This window comes from Cyanistes caeruleus, chromosome 26, assembly GCF_971803275.1.
Source record: "Cyanistes caeruleus chromosome 26, bCyaCae1.hap1.1, whole genome shotgun sequence".
NCBI classification, from domain to species: domain Eukaryota; kingdom Metazoa; phylum Chordata; class Aves; order Passeriformes; family Paridae; genus Cyanistes; species Cyanistes caeruleus.
In genome coordinates, this window is record NC_141726.1 from 1,731,867 (window position 1) to 1,746,871 (window position 15,005).

General features: G+C 51.5%; 1 protein-coding gene across 1 annotated transcript; it reads left to right on the forward strand.

Moving 5' to 3' along the window:
• The first annotated feature begins 224 nt into the window (after positions 1–224).
• On the forward strand, positions 225–3,273 carry CITED4 (Cbp/p300 interacting transactivator with ED-rich tail 4). The gene has a single exon (XM_023941020.2). It carries the CDS (start codon positions 642–644, stop codon positions 1,254–1,256), a length of 615 nt encoding a protein of 204 aa, XP_023796788.1. The 5' UTR covers positions 225–641; the 3' UTR covers positions 1,257–3,273.
• The last annotated feature ends 11,732 nt before the right edge of the window (positions 3,274–15,005 follow it).

Here is a 15,005-nt window from a genome sequence, read left to right on the forward strand (position 1 = left end):
CCTCCTTCCTTCCCTGCCTCCTTCCCTGCCTCCTTCCTTCCTTCCCTGCCTCCTTCCTTCCCTGCCTCCTTCCTTCCCTGCCTCCTTCCTTCCTTCCCTGCCTCCTTCCTTCCCTGCCTCTTTCCCTGCCTCCTTCCCCGCTCTCCAATGGGCTCCGGGGCCGCCCCCGCCCGCCCCGCCCGCAGCGCTATAAGTGCGGGAGCGCGGCCGCGGCTCCCGGCCAGCCGAGCCCAGCCGAGCTGAGCCGAGCCGAGCCGAGCCGAGCCGAGCTGAGCCGAGCCGCGCCGAGCTGAGCCGAGCCGCGCCGAGCCGAGCCGAGCCGAGCCGAGCGCTGCCGGGGAGGGGAGCCGCTGTCCGCCGGAGCCCCGTGAGCCCCGGAGCGGTGCGTACCGTGCCGTGCCGTGCCGTGCCGTGCCGTGCCGTGCCGTGCCGTGCCGTGCCGTGCCGTGCCGTGCCGGTACAGCCCGGCTCCCGGCGGGGCTCTGCCGAGGCTCCCCGCAGCTCCCGCGGAGGGAGCGCAGCGCTGCCTTTTCCCCCCGGGCGGAGGTGGGGGCTCGCCGGGATCCGCTGTCCGAGCCGGCTCGCCGTGCCCTCCCCGGGAGCCGGGGCCGAGGCGCTGTCACCGGCGGGGACCTGGAGCCATGGCCGAGCATATGATGATGCCGATGAGCCACGGCGGCGCCGGGCTGCAGAGCTACCGCATGGGGGTGAGCGGGCTGCAGGGACCCCCGCAGCACGGGCAGCATGTGCTGAGGACGCTGCCCGCCGCCGCTCAGATGATGCCCTACGGAGGGGCTGCCATGGACGGAGCCATGAGGCCGAGAGCCAGCCTCAGCGGACAGATGGGCCACCACCAGATGCAGAACGCCATGATGTTCAATGGCCCGGGGCAGCAGCAGCAGTACATGGGGCCGGTGGGCACCCAGCAGCTCATGGCCAGCATGCACCTACAAAAACTCAACACCCAGTACCAGGGACACCCGCTGGGCATGAGCAACGGGCCCATGGGAGCCGCTGCCCAGCAGTACAGAGTGGGGCCGGGCCAGCACCCGGGCATGCAGCACATGCCCTCACCGGCGCTGACTTTGAATGTTATGGACACTGATCTTATAGATGAGGAGGTCTTGACATCTCTTGTCCTGGAACTGGGGTTGGACCGGATTCAGGAGCTGCCAGAGTTATTCTTGGGACAGAACGAGTTCGACTTCATTTCAGACTTTGTTAGCAAACAGCAGCCCAGTGCCATCAGTTGCTGAGGGGCTTTGAGCTCCTCCTTGTGTCTTGGTGGTTTTGAGTTTGTTTCTAACTTTTCCCCACCTGCCATCCTCCCTTCCCCTGCCTTGCCCTGTCCTGGATTCCTGCCTTCCCCAAAGGGACAATCATCGGACACTGGCTTGCAATGGATTGCTTTTCTCTTCTGTGTGTTTTTTCTGTGTGGGAGTTTCTGGAGAGGGGGTTGGAGCTCCCCAAACAGAGAGCAGATCAAGAGCTCCTGCTGTAGAACTGCCTGTAAATGACATTAACAGGATTTCTGGCTTAAGTAGAAATAATGGACTTAGGACTTTCCTCAGCTAGGCTTGGAGCACAAGAAGCAATGGGCAGCTGGCAGCCCTGCTGGATTTGCTCGTGGATTCTGTGGTGCCAGCGGAGTTGAAGGATCCTGAGAGAGAATTGTCTCCCTGGTGCATGGTTTGAACCAGTTTTCCCTTGCAACCATGGGTGGGGTTAGTTATTTGTTGGGATGTTTTACTGGGACAGTAAATAGGTCTTCAGTCATGTCTGTTCAGCTCGGGAAGGGGCACTTCCCCATAGCAGGCTTTTTTTTCTAGCTCTCAAAAATAAAGTATGCCTTGGGGAAGGGTGTGCGTTTGTGCCTAAATGTTCATCTCCGTGGAACTTCAGATCTCGGACCTGTACTGCTAATCAGCTGTAAAATTTACTAAGTGTTTGAGGTTGATTCAGGCGTGAGGCTTAAAGCTGCAGTCTGGCTCCACTTTTTTCCCCCCTCTGAAACCAAATAAAGACCACGTAACTGTATATTTCAGTTCTAATCTTATTTATTTTTCTGCGATTATTTATTTGCAAGGGCTCCTTTTGTTATTTGGCTTTGGGACTGCTGGGAAAGATGCCTGGAGAGTACTGCAGCTTTAAGATGCTGGCTTTGGGAAAAGCAAACCTGGTTTAGTTTTCAAGCTGCTCTGCAGAATAGCCACTTCAACTCCAGATCGTTATGCTGAACGCGCAGGACTCTAAATCCAACACCTTTCTGAATGTGATAAAGATGACTCGATTTCCAATTACCTTGCTGAGAGAAGGTGAGATGTGAAAGCCGGCGGGGTTTGGTTTCCTCGGCTGGCTCCTGTTTCCAGGCTCCGGTGACTCCTGGTTGCTGCTGCCCCCTGGTGCTGCCGGCCCCTGGCAGTCGGGATGTACAGATGGATTTGCGAATAAAAGCTGAAATATCTCCCGTGTGCATTTGTTCAGTCTCCGGACTGCTGTGGAGCACTGGGAGAAGTGTTGCCTTTGCTCCTGCTCTAAGGGCCAGGTCACTCGAGTGGCCCACCTGATACTCGAGTTGGAAGGATTGGGTTTCTAGTTTAGTGCTTGGAACCAAGTCCTTGAAGTGTGGCTGGGAGCTGTGCTCCTTCTCTGTACTGAGCAGAAATTACAGATGTGGATGGTGCTGCAGGATGGCTGCTTTTGCTGGCTGAGCCAGGTGATAGAATCATAAAATGGTTTGGGTTGGAAAGGACTTAAAGATCACCTGGAGCTGCTCGGACAAGTGGGTGGTGACTCCTTCCAGGCTGAGTGTACATCTGACAGCTCTGTGCTGCAGTTTTCTGTACCACAAAGGCTCCAAAAATCAAGACTTCTGTTGCTCTCCTACTCTTACAGAGCTTTGATTTTTCTCTTTTTAGAGGCTTTCCAGCCAGTTCCTTTGCAGAGCTGAGAGATACACCTGAATGTTCCTTTCCTGCCCTGTATTAATGGGGCTGTGGGTGCTAGGATTGGAATGGCTGAACCTCTTTGAACTGGATGTTGGTCTTGTTCCTTGCACAACTCAAGACCAGTTGTTAAAGTCCAATCCTTTTGGTGGTTATGCCTGTACAGTCTGGAGACCTGGTCAAAAAATAACTGGTGGGGCTTTTGTTGAAGGTGGGAGAGTTTAACCTGTCAGCTCTGGGGCTGTTGGAGACCTGGAAGAAGTTTGCAGGTTGTAGGTAAGCAGTGAAGAATTGGCAACCTCAGAATAAAAGTAATTCAACCACAAAATAAGCATTTTCTAAGCTGTCAGTTCTTGTTGGGGGGGTGTGTGTAGGCTCTGTGGTACACACCACTGTAACCTACAGTGTCCCAGTACAAGTGGGGAGCTGTGTCCAGCCCACAGCTGAGGACTACCAGCAATTTCTGCTTTCCCAGGGACAGTTTGCTGTGTGAGAAGTGCTTGGCACTTGATGGCCAGAGGAACACGTCTGTACATCCTCTCCAAGGGCTGTGCAGTGCACTGGGAAAGGTGCTGGTGGTTTAAAGAGTACAGGAACTGAAAATTCCAGAGCTGTGGAGTGACTGGGGGTTCACACTCAGGATTTTCCTGGGAGTCTGTCCCAGCAGGCTCAGTTGAGATTATTTCAATGCTTCTTGAGTATTTCACCCCTTCATTTCCCCAAAAGACCCTGCTGAATGTGGTCAGTCTGTGGTTTTCTAGAAAACCCATGTAAAAAGCATTTATTTCTGCTGGAGGCTTACTGCTTCTGCCTGGGCTGGACTGGACAAGTGCTGTGATCACCTCCTTGTAATGCTTTCTTAGTCCAGGTGCAGTTTGTCCCCTGCACCTTCGTGCTGCAGGCTCTGGATGCCCTGAATCAGGCACAGGGACCTGTACAGCAGCACAAGCTGCAGCTCAGACAGCTCAGGTGTCCCTTCCCACTCAGCTGTGTGCTGCCCTGCCAGGGTGACTGGCCCCACACTGTGAACAGAGGTGCCAGGTGGCACAGTGGGACAGCCCAGCTACCTGTGTCTGCAGGAGAGTTCCTCAAAGGTCACCAAAAATATAACAAAAATATAAAATCCTGCTTTTCCCATCTAGCTGATGCTGAGCTTTCCATCCCACAGCAGGCAGGAGGACAGCAGGGTGATCCCAAAGCTCTGGTAGGGACTGACAGAGCACTGCACACTGCTGCTGAATGACAGTGCCTGTCGGTTTGGGAGCTTTGAGAGCATGTAAGTGAGCTCCTCACATGGAGAGCTGATGTTTACAGACAAGCACCTCTCCTCTGAGTACCAAGAGATCATTTTCTGTATTGTGGAAGCAGGATGGTTCTCAAACCTCACCATGTCCCCTCACCTGGATCCTCTGTAATGCTCCAAATAGGTTTTGTAGCCATTTGTGTGATGTCCAGGACTTGAGGCAGCCTCTGGGAATATGTGAGTGTGAAAGCACAGAAAGACAAGGCCTTTCTCCACATCCCTGTCTCTGACCATGTGCTCTTGGGGTGATGAAGTCTGTTGATAGCTCAGGGTGATGTAGAGTTGCAAAGGTGAACTGGTGAAGGATCTAACAGTGAGTGCCCAGACAATAAAATGAGCAATGCCTGGTAAATACAAAATGATGGCTAGAGGGTTAATCCTCTTTGACTTCACACTCTAAACTAGCTACAGCCACTCAGCAAAGATCTTCGTGTTACAATAAATGTTTCTATGAAAAATCTCAGCTTGCTGTTCAGGAGGAACCAGACAAGCAAAAGGAAGGCCAGAAAATCATTAGAAGATTAATAAAAAGTAAAATCAAATGGTGAATGCCCTACAGAACCAACAGACAATTCAGCTGCATCCTGTGCACTGCCCATGATGGTGAATTGCCAACAATTGTGGTCTGTTTAGAGAAAAATGATAATGTAAAACCAGAGGAATGATAGAGAAAGAAAAAACAACTGAGGCAGAGTAATGTCTCTCAGAAGAAGTCACAGAATAGCCTGGGACTTCTCAGTCAGGAAGAAGCTGGGCAACAGAAGTTTATAATGTAAGTGAGAAGAGAACAGGGAATTATTTTTCCCAAGTGTGATGGGAGGGAGATATCTGCTGATCTCTGCAAATTCAGCAGAGGCCAGGGTCAAACCTGAGTGAGCAGAGGTATTCCTGCAGGCAATGTGTAGCTCACTGAGGCTCTTTCTGGCAGGATGGGAGGTACATGGGCATTCAGGGATACCTGAACATTTCTGTATGACCCAAACCACCAATCTGTGGCTCAAAAGATCTCCTGAATCAAAAGTTCCTGACTCAAATAGGGTTTTTTGTTTGTTTGGGGGGGGTTTCTGAGGGTTTTCTGGTGGGGTTTTTTGTTTGGTTGGGGTTTTTTTTTTGTTTTTAATTCATAGATACATTTTAATTCAGTGATGTCTTGTGCCAGTGAAATCCACAGGGGAGAAATTAAGATCTTTGTAAGAAGCTTAAGCTCTCTAAGCTCCTCTCCATTTTAAACCTGCTGCCCCCTCACTTTGTTCAGTGTCCCCAAATTCCCAATCATTTCTTGTTCATCTTCTCCATATTAGTAATGATTTTGGAGCTCCTGAGATGTTCCCTCCGTGTCCAAGAATCACTGTGTGTTGTAGATTGTGATCACCTTTTTCTGTCCTGTTTCTGGCTTTATGGGATGGGGGAGGGAGCAGCGCTGGTTTAAGCTGTAGATAGATGTGTCATGGATTGCTCCAATGCTATAATTAGGTCTGGTTGTTCTATATTTCAAACATCCATCACAGAACCACAGAAATATTTAGACTGGATGGGACCTTTTGAGGTCACTCAGTTCAATCCCCTGCTCCAAGCAGGACTGCATTCAAAGGCAGGGCAGGCTGCCCAGGGCTTTGTGCAGGCAGATTTTGAAAACTTGAAGGGATGGGATTTGTTTGGAGCCTTGTTTTAGTGCTGTACTGCTCTTATTTCTTTCCTAATTTCTCCCTTTCCCTTGGCTCCTGGCTGGCACAGGCACTTACCTACTCCATCTGGAGACCTGTGCAGAGATTCCAGAGCTCTCTCCCAAGGGTTAATAGGGTACTGTAGCCATGTTTGCATGTATTGGCAGGCTTCTCTCTCACTCCTGGCCTAAATACAAGTGCCAGCATTGCCCAAATACCCAGTTCCTAAAAACTGTGCCCCAGTTCTACCCCTTGTGATCCTCACAAGCTCAGACAACTCCCAGGGTCATCCTCAGTGAAGACATTCTGCCTCCCACACTGCAGCTGCCAGTGTGCACAGATTAACCCTGCCATGAGCCATTCCTCCCTGTCTGCTGCTCGTGGGGTGGTACCACACATCTCCTCCTTGAGCCTCCCCTCCACCCTGGCTTCGGGAGGCAGCGCTCTTCCCATGAGATCCTGGACGCCTTCCATGGCATGACATGTACTCGAGGAACAAGCAGGCATACCTGTGACATTCAGGGTGACACACTCCTGAGCTCAAGGCTGGGTTTTGTTTTAGTTTTAGGGCTCTTTTTCTTCATTCTTTTAAACCCTATATTGCTGGGCTCGCATTTGCCTCAGAAGTTTGGAGTGAGGAGACCCAGTGCTCCTCTTCTTCATGCTGCCACCTTGGGACCTCATATTCTCTGCACTGCTGTCTCAAGCCCATAGAGAAAAGCCTGAGTTTCCCTGAGCAGGGGCAAGCTTTGCTCTGTTTCTCTGCAGCACACTTCTGGGGCTGGATTGTTCCTACACCAAACAGCCAGAGTGAGAATACAGTTTGTTCTTGTGACATCTTGACTTTGCCCGTGAATCCTCTGGAATACCAGAGGGCTGAGGAAGAAAAGGGAATTTACAATTTATCTCAACCTGAAACTCCAAAACACAGTTACTGAGAAATATTCAAATAGCTTTCATAATCTTGGCTACAACAGAAATGTCTCAGATGTGGTTTTCTCCTCTAGAAAACTAGAGATATGCTCCTGGTCAAATACTGACAACTTGTAAAAATAAAACTATGGCTATGCCTGATGTCATCCTGTGCAGTTCCCAAAACAAGTCACAGCACGTGCCTGGAACACAAGCTGGCTGCTGAGGATACCCATCACACAAACACTGCAGCAGGGTCTGGGGAATGCTCCACACATCAGCTCCAGTCCTGTCCCACAGGTAAGTCCCTCCCTGTGTCCCAGCACTTCTCCTGGGGTATATGGCAAGAGACAGAGGCAGGTGTCAGCTCCCAAGGAAAGCGTGACCCCACCACCTCCAGCTCCATCACACTCTGTATTTGGACAGCACTGAGCCCTTGACTATTGCCTGTTGGCATGGGCTCCCTGACAATCACATTGCCTCACTGCATTGCCAAGGAAAAGGAGCAATTTGGATTCAAGAAGCCAATGGCAAAGAGAAGACAGAGTCTCACAGCTGCCACAATGAGGCAGAATGCCTTCAGGTGAGGGGACCAGGCAGGGCATCCAGGTATCAGGTCCTTTGTGCACAACAAAAACCAGAATTAAGTCTGGCTGTGTGAATGCCAGAAACTTCTGTGTTGTTCCCTCGTTGTCCAGACCCTCAAGTCACAAGCATGTGCTGGTGAGGACATCTCTGAGATCCTACATGTGATTAGCATTGGTATGCCAGTGGAATAAGATGTCTGTGATTGCAGCAAAGCACGCTAGAGGTTTTCTTGGCTCCTTCTGTAAGAGCCAAATCCTTAGAATGGAAGGCTTGGGGCTTTCCAGAAAATAGCTTTTTTCAAATTAAAAAAAAAAAAACCCACAACTGCCTGGTGCAGTGGACTGTGAGGGCTGGTGTGACTTACACAGCCATGGCACTGGGTAGGAATGAGAAAGGCAGAGGCAGGCAAAGGTTGAACATACCCAAGAACATCCTCCTTCATCTGCCAATTCTCACATCCAGCAGCAGCCTGAGGCTGACAGTGGTTTTCTTCTCCTTTTCCTGCCATCAATGGAGGTGCCATGTGTTGGGAAACTCCCCATGCTCAGATGCACCTCATACACTTTGCTTACATAAATGCATTCAAAAGGCAGCCTGCTCCTTTCCTTTCCTCCTCCTGGCTTTACCCTGCAATGCCACTAGCAGGGCAAAGAATCAGGCAACAGGTTTGTCTGGGGAAAACAGTGTGAGAAATAGGTAACAATTCACCTCTTTGTTATTAACAATGCACCAGATGGAATCTGGAGTCACAACAGGGCAGATTTGGCCCTTTGCAAAACAGGGTCTCCCCAGGTAGGAACCAATAGGCAGTGAAGTGCAGTGTCCATGTGTGACACAGGGAAGAGCTCACACACAGCTCTGCCACATCAAAGTGCCCCATGATGCCCAAGACTGGGGATAAAGTGGGATGCTGCCCCTTCTCCACCATCTGCACAGAGAAGCAGTGCTGGAGGGGCAGGGGAGGCTCCACCATTCATTTACGTGTCCCCATCCAGCATCCAGAGGAGCCAGCTCAGGCCCCAGCGTATGGATACACAGAGAAGGCTCTGGCTCGTGCTTGCTGACTTGCTGTTCCATCTCTCAGGAGTCTGGATCATGGGGAAGGACATCAGGAAGAGCAATGCAAGGGGCTCTGTATCACTCCCCTGCCAGGCAGGCAGGCTGGAAGCCCTTGAAGATCTTACTGTGGAGTATTCCCAGGGAGTATTCCCACTTTGTTGAACCCAATTCCCTGGTACAGCAGGGATTCCCAGAAGCCTCCACATGTCTCTGCATGAATAGGGATTAGGGAAAGCAGCTCTTTGCCAAATCCAAGTGATATTCCAGAGACAAAGACTAAGCCCGTAGTAAAAGCTATGCAAGTGACTGCTTTCGCAAGCATCTGATCCCAGCCCAATTCCCAGATCAGCCCTGAAGAAGAGGGAAAAGAGGGATCTGCACCTCAAGCCTTTGACAACATGCTGTTGTTTAGAAGCCAGTGGTTCCACTGTGGTCCATCTCAGCAGTATTTGCATGCTGAGGGGCTCTTCTGGGGCATGTCGTTGTTCAGCACGTTACAACACTCCCGATTTTCAGATGCTGGTTACAGTCTGCCGTTAGGTTGCTTCATAATTGCTACACCAAGGTATGGACCAAGTCCTGCTTTTCCTGTTTCAACTGTAAATACAAAATTCAGTTGATTGCAAGGCACTGTAGTGAATTGAGGAAAGTTTTGACAAGTCAGCCAAGTCCCTTGTCAGTTGTATGTGTGCAGCTCGGAGGCAGTGGGACCTCTCCATGTGCAGGGGCTGTGCTGCATCCTGCAGCCTCCGGATGGATTATTATTTCCTTTCCAGATTTGCCAAAAATATCCCTGAGTTCACATTTCCAGGGAATTCTGCAAGTTCAGCCTGCTACAAACATTCATGACCTGCTCATGACCACTGAAATACTAGGGGGGTGAAGAGACCTCAATGCAACAGTTTTCTGATCTCCCACACTGCTGGCTCTGATCCATGGTCCATCCTTGCTGTTTCAGCTGCAAAAAGAAAGCAGATTTCCCCATGGAAGTCTGGCTCTCCCTGCATGGCTGAAGAGCTGTGTGTCTGCCCCATCCTCTCCCCATCCCTCTGCACACCTTTGCCTTTCTTTAACAGCACAAAACAAACTCCAGAAGGGTTTTATTTAATAATTTAATTGGACAGAGGATTTTATTTAATTCTTTAATTCCCATCCAAACCCCTATGCTGGGGGTTTTGCCAGGCACCCTGACCTTCTGTTCCAGAGCCACAACCAAAAGCCATCACATTCCCACAGGTGGAAGAACACAGGCACTGTGAGCAGTGCCAAGAGCAAACCTGGTCTGTCAAGAGGGCACAGCTAGGTAAGGGAAGGAACAGTAATTTTAATAACTAAACCTAGCTGTAGCTTCCTCAGAGATTCTGACAGTGTTCCAAAGAGGATCCCAGTGTCCCTGAAGGAAGAGGAGCTCAGCACTGCCCAGAGAACCACTGGCCTGCTGGGGCAAAAACAGGGAGGGAGGGAGGGAAGGTGGTGCCCAACATCCCAACACAAACTGGGTAAAACCCAAAGAAAGGCATCTCATGGAGATGAGATTTGAAGGTGCCTATTTCTCTCCTTCCACAGGTGTTGGGAGCAGTGGGTTAAAAGAAGAAGACTGGTGAGGAGGATTGTAAATGCTCAGTTGACCTTGCAGCTGTGAATAACCCTTGATAAAGCAGTGTAAGCAGCAGACCAGTGTTCCTCCAGCATGAACCACATTTGTGTACCTCTGCCTGGGTGTTGCTTTGGGGATCCCTGGGACAGCTCAGTAATGGGAATAAATTTACCCTTTGTGCTTGAGTCATGTGTTTGTGGCTGTCCTGACTGCCTATCTCACACAACAGAGAAGCAAATGAGCCAAGGCTCCAAGACTGTGTTTTAGACCTCTTTGAGCAGCCAAATCCCACCTCTAGTGTGTGGATGTAGAGAACACTGCACTGCTCAGCGTCTTGGGAAGATAGAGCTCCAAGTGCTCCTGATTTCTGCCCGTGCAGATCTGTCCCTTTAGACAAGCCCAGCCATGTCACACATTAAAGGCACGACTGCCACAAATGGCCAATTTCTCCTGCAAAGCCTTTGTAAGAATTCAACACCAACACCAAGAATTCAACATCAAGAATTCAACTTTGTAAGAACAACACCAACTGCACAGCCAAGGGATTCAGGGCTGAATTAGGTACTCACTGGAGTTTGACATTTCCAAAGAGTTACTACAAGCTGTTGGTACTGGAGCGTGCCTCCAGCAGATGGGTAGCAAGACCTGCTCTATTCACTCCTGTCTGAAGGATCTCTGGGTGAGCTCAAGGCAGCAAGAGAAAATCTGCAAGAGTCTCTGGCCCCGTGCAAGGGAAGGCTGTTTATAAATAGCCAGTTTCAGGAAAAGGCCCTTTCCGTTCTGGTACACTGTAAAGAATAAACAGCTTTCAGAGCTGAAAAAAGCCCTCCTTATCTTCCCATGCAAAACCTGTCCCCATGTGCTCAGCAAGCTCCAGCATTTAGGGCATAGCTGGGGTCCCCTCAGCCATCGGGGAGGCAGGCTTGAGTCACATCCTCCACAGAAAGGTTTGTGGCAGTTTTGACGTGGCCACCAGGCAGAAAGCAGGCTCGTTAACACAGGATGTGCAATCAAGGCCCTCATTTCTGGACTGCTGACCTGGGTTATGCTCAGGAGGGGTTGAGCACACTGGAGTAGTGCCCAGGGTGTGAGGGCACAGCCTCTCATTAAAGAACATTACCACACTTCCACAAATCACCTGAGCTAGATTATGGGCTAAAATATATGGTATTCCAGAAGAAAAACAGGTGAATACTCCACCAGTGTGAGACTGGCAACAGATCTACAAGCAGTAGGAGGGAGCCTGAAGCTTCTGCTTTGAGCACTGGGCAGCTCAGCCCATCAGAGCCCCATGGGAACCTCCTTATGGACTCAAAATAGCTCTCAGACCTCTCTAGTGAAGACACAGTTTCTGGAATATTGGCACTTTCTGGAAAGCACACCCTGACTTTTCCTTTTGTCTTCATCCCTGGGAACCCAGGACTATTCTGATGCCCAGTGCAAAGAGGTTAGAAGGGACAGGAGAGGATTGGCATTAGTAGGGGTGGAGGGGAAGAAAAGCCCTGTATATAGCTGGGTCCATTGCCACAGCAGCTTCTTGAAGTCAGCTCTTTGGAGTAGCTGAATCTTTTTACTCTTGTACGCTGATCTTGATCAGCCTGTCCTCCCCATCCCAGCGTGGCTGCCCCCAGATGAGGAGGGACTCTCAGGTGCTGCGGAGTGATTGCCTGGGGGCCATGGGTGGTACGGGCACCGCTAATCAGCCGTGGTGCTGGCAGAGCCCGCGTGGGCAGCAAGGGTCCCCGGGACCACCCGGGGCCACCCGGGGCCACCCGGGACCACCCGGGGCCACCCGGGGCCACCCGGGGCCACCCGGGGCCACCCGGGAACTCCCGCGGGGCGCTGCTGCCCTCTCGCGGCACGGGGAGAGAAACACCGGCCAGTCCGGCCCCAGAGCTGCGGGAGCGGGAGCGGGGAATGGAGAGCGGGATGAAGGGAGCGGGATGGGGGAGCGGGATGAAGGGAGCGGGATGCAGGGAGCGGGATGAAGGGAGCGGGAGCGGGAGCGGGGAATGGGGAGCGGGATGGGGGAGCGGGATGGGGGAGCGGGATGGGGAGCGGGATGGGGGAGCGGGATGCAGGGAGCGGGATGGGGGAGCGGGATGGGGGAGCGGGATGGGGGAGCGGGATGGGGAGAGAGGGATGAAGGGAGCGGGATGGGGGAGCGGGATGGGGGAGCGGGATGGGGGAGCGGGATGCAGGGAGCGGGATGGGGAGAGAGGGATGGGGGAGCGGGATGCAGGGAGCGGGATGGGGGAGCGGGATGAAGGGAGCGGGATGAAGGGAATGGGATGAAGGGAGCGGGATGCAGGGAGCGGGATGAAGGGAGCGGGATGAAGGGAGCGGGATGGGGGAGCGGGATGGGGGAGCGGAATGGGGGAGCGGGATGGGGGAGCGGGATGGGGGAGCGGGATGGGGGAGCGGGATGCAGGGAGCGGGATGGGGGAGCGGGATGAAGGGAGCGGGATGAAGGGAGCGGGATGCAGGGAGCGGGATGAAGGGAGCGGGATGGGGGAGCGGGATGGGGGAGCGGGATGCAGGGAGCGGGATGGGGGAGCGGGATGGGGGAGCGGGATGGGGGAGCGGGATGGGGGAGCGGGATGGGGGAGCGGGATGCAGGGAGCGGGGAATGGGGAGCGGGATGCAGGGAGCGGGATGCAGGGAGCGGGATGCAGGGAGCGGGATGCAGGGAGCGGGATGGGGGAGCGGGATGCAGGGAGCGGGATGGGGGAGCGGGATGGGGGAGCGGGAGCAGGGAGCGGGATGGGGGGAGCGGGATGCAGGGAATGGGATGAAGGGAGCGGGATGGGGGGAGCGGGATGCAGGGAATGGGATGAAGGGAGCGGGATGAAGGGAGCGGGATGCAGGGAATGGGATGCAGGGAGCGGGATGAAGGGAGCGGGATGCAGGGAGCGGGATGGGGGAGCGGGATGAAGGGAATGGGATGAAGGGAGCAGGATGCAGGGAGCGGGATGCAGGGAACGGGAGCAGGGTGCCATGTTCTAGGTACATTGTGCTGGGTAGGGAATTCAGCACTCCTGAGTGATGAGTACTGAGGGTCCTGGGGTTCACAACACTGGGGTCCCTTCTCAGAAGCAGGTGCTGCCCTCATCCTTCTCACAGCTACGCTGTTTGCTCCAGAGACACAGAGAAGTGTGGGCTGTGTGTAATGGTGCTGATACCTTCACACTGTGCGCCCTCAGCACACAGTGAGGAGCCAGAGCCCTGGGAATCCTCCTTGCTGAACTCACCATAAGCACAGCAGCACCATGGGGATTCCCTCAACAGCTACTGCTGTCACTTTAATTCCTGCAAAACTCCTTTCCTGACCCATGAGCTCCCTGTGTCCCATCTTCCACTTCCATTTATCTTGCAGGTTGGCATGAGTGACTCTCAGAGTCACACTGGACAGGCAGACAGGAAAGTTTCTAGGGCCTCACCACCCTCACAGAGAGAATTCCTTCCCAATATCTCGTCTAACCCTGCCCTCTGACAGTGAGAAGCTATTCCCCTTTGTCCTGTCCCTCCATCCCATGTCCAAAGTCCCTCCACAGCTCTCCTGAAGCCCCTTCAGGCACTGGAAGGCCACAATAAGGTCACCCTGGAGCCTTCTCTTACTGTATTACACAAGTTTCATCCATGGCCCTGCTCCATATTTAGCATCATTTTGACCTGTTTTGGAAAACTTCTGAAATTAGAAATTTTTTGTTGTACTAAGCATTTCTCAAAGAAACATTTACACTCTTACTTTATGCACACATATGCTGACTTCTTACAGGGCATGACCCCAGCTTTTTTATTCAAAAATTGGATGTACTTTCCTTAAAAATACCACAAACCCTGCAGCAGGGAGCAGAAAGGGATCTTCTCTTAAATTTCTTTGACCTTGATTTGCAAGGCCACACTTGCAAGTATTGCACTCAGTTCTGGGCCCCTCACTTCAAAAAGCACATTTAGGTGTCCAGAGAAGGGCAGCAAGGCTTGTGAAAAGCTCTAGAAAAACATGTCTCATGAAGAACTGGGTTTGTTTAGTCTCGAGGAGGCTCAGGGGGGATCACATCGCTCTCTACAACTCCCCAAGAAGAGGTTGTAGTGAGGTGGGTGCTGGTCTCTTCTGTGCCCACAGCAAGAGGGCAGGAGGAATCGGCCTTTAGCTGAGACAGTGGAGATTCAGATGAGATATTAGAAAAAATGTTCTGTCAAGGGTGTGAAAAACGAGTTTCACATATTTTTATAGAATTCTAAAGTTTAATAGAAAGACAATTAGGAGATAAAAATAAAGTATACAGATACAGCTATGTGTCTCTGCATTCAGCCAAGAGCACACCTTACTAACAAAGGATTGTCCCTTAAAAACAGAATCCTACTACATATCCATAAATTCTCATACATATTCATATATTCTTCTTAAATTTTTTGATGGTCCTTTGTTTAGTTTTCACCTTGCCCCCTTCCCAATAGATCAATCTTCTTGGTGCCACTGGGTTTTATATTCCCCGAAAAGGATGCAATAAATCCTTCTCTTGGAGGGGGGGTCTCTGACTATCTTTTCAGTCTCTGGGTTATATAAACAAAAAGCAGTTTGTGCTTTAATATCATATTATAGCCTAACATATATGCATTATACCACTATTTCTAAATTTCATCAATAACAGAAATAAAAGATATATTAGTACAACAAAATTTTCTAACCTTATACATCTAACATTCATTATAATATTTGCGAAAAGCCAATAATATAATATAATATGCACTTATAACGAGGGGCTGCCCAGGGAGGTGGTGGAGTCACCACCCCTGGAGGTGCTGGAAGAGGCGCCGGGATCTGGTGCTGGGCAATGTTTTAGTGATTTAAGGGTTCCAAAGGCAGAACTGGGTGATGTTTTAGTGATTTAGGGGTTCCAGAGGCAGAGCTGAGCGATGTTTTAGTGCTTTAG

Excerpts from the sequence above, each read along its gene's own strand:
- CITED4 (XM_023941020.2), top strand. The coding sequence starts at position 642 with ATGGCCGAGCATATGATGATGCCGATGAGCCACGGCGGCGCCGGGCTG.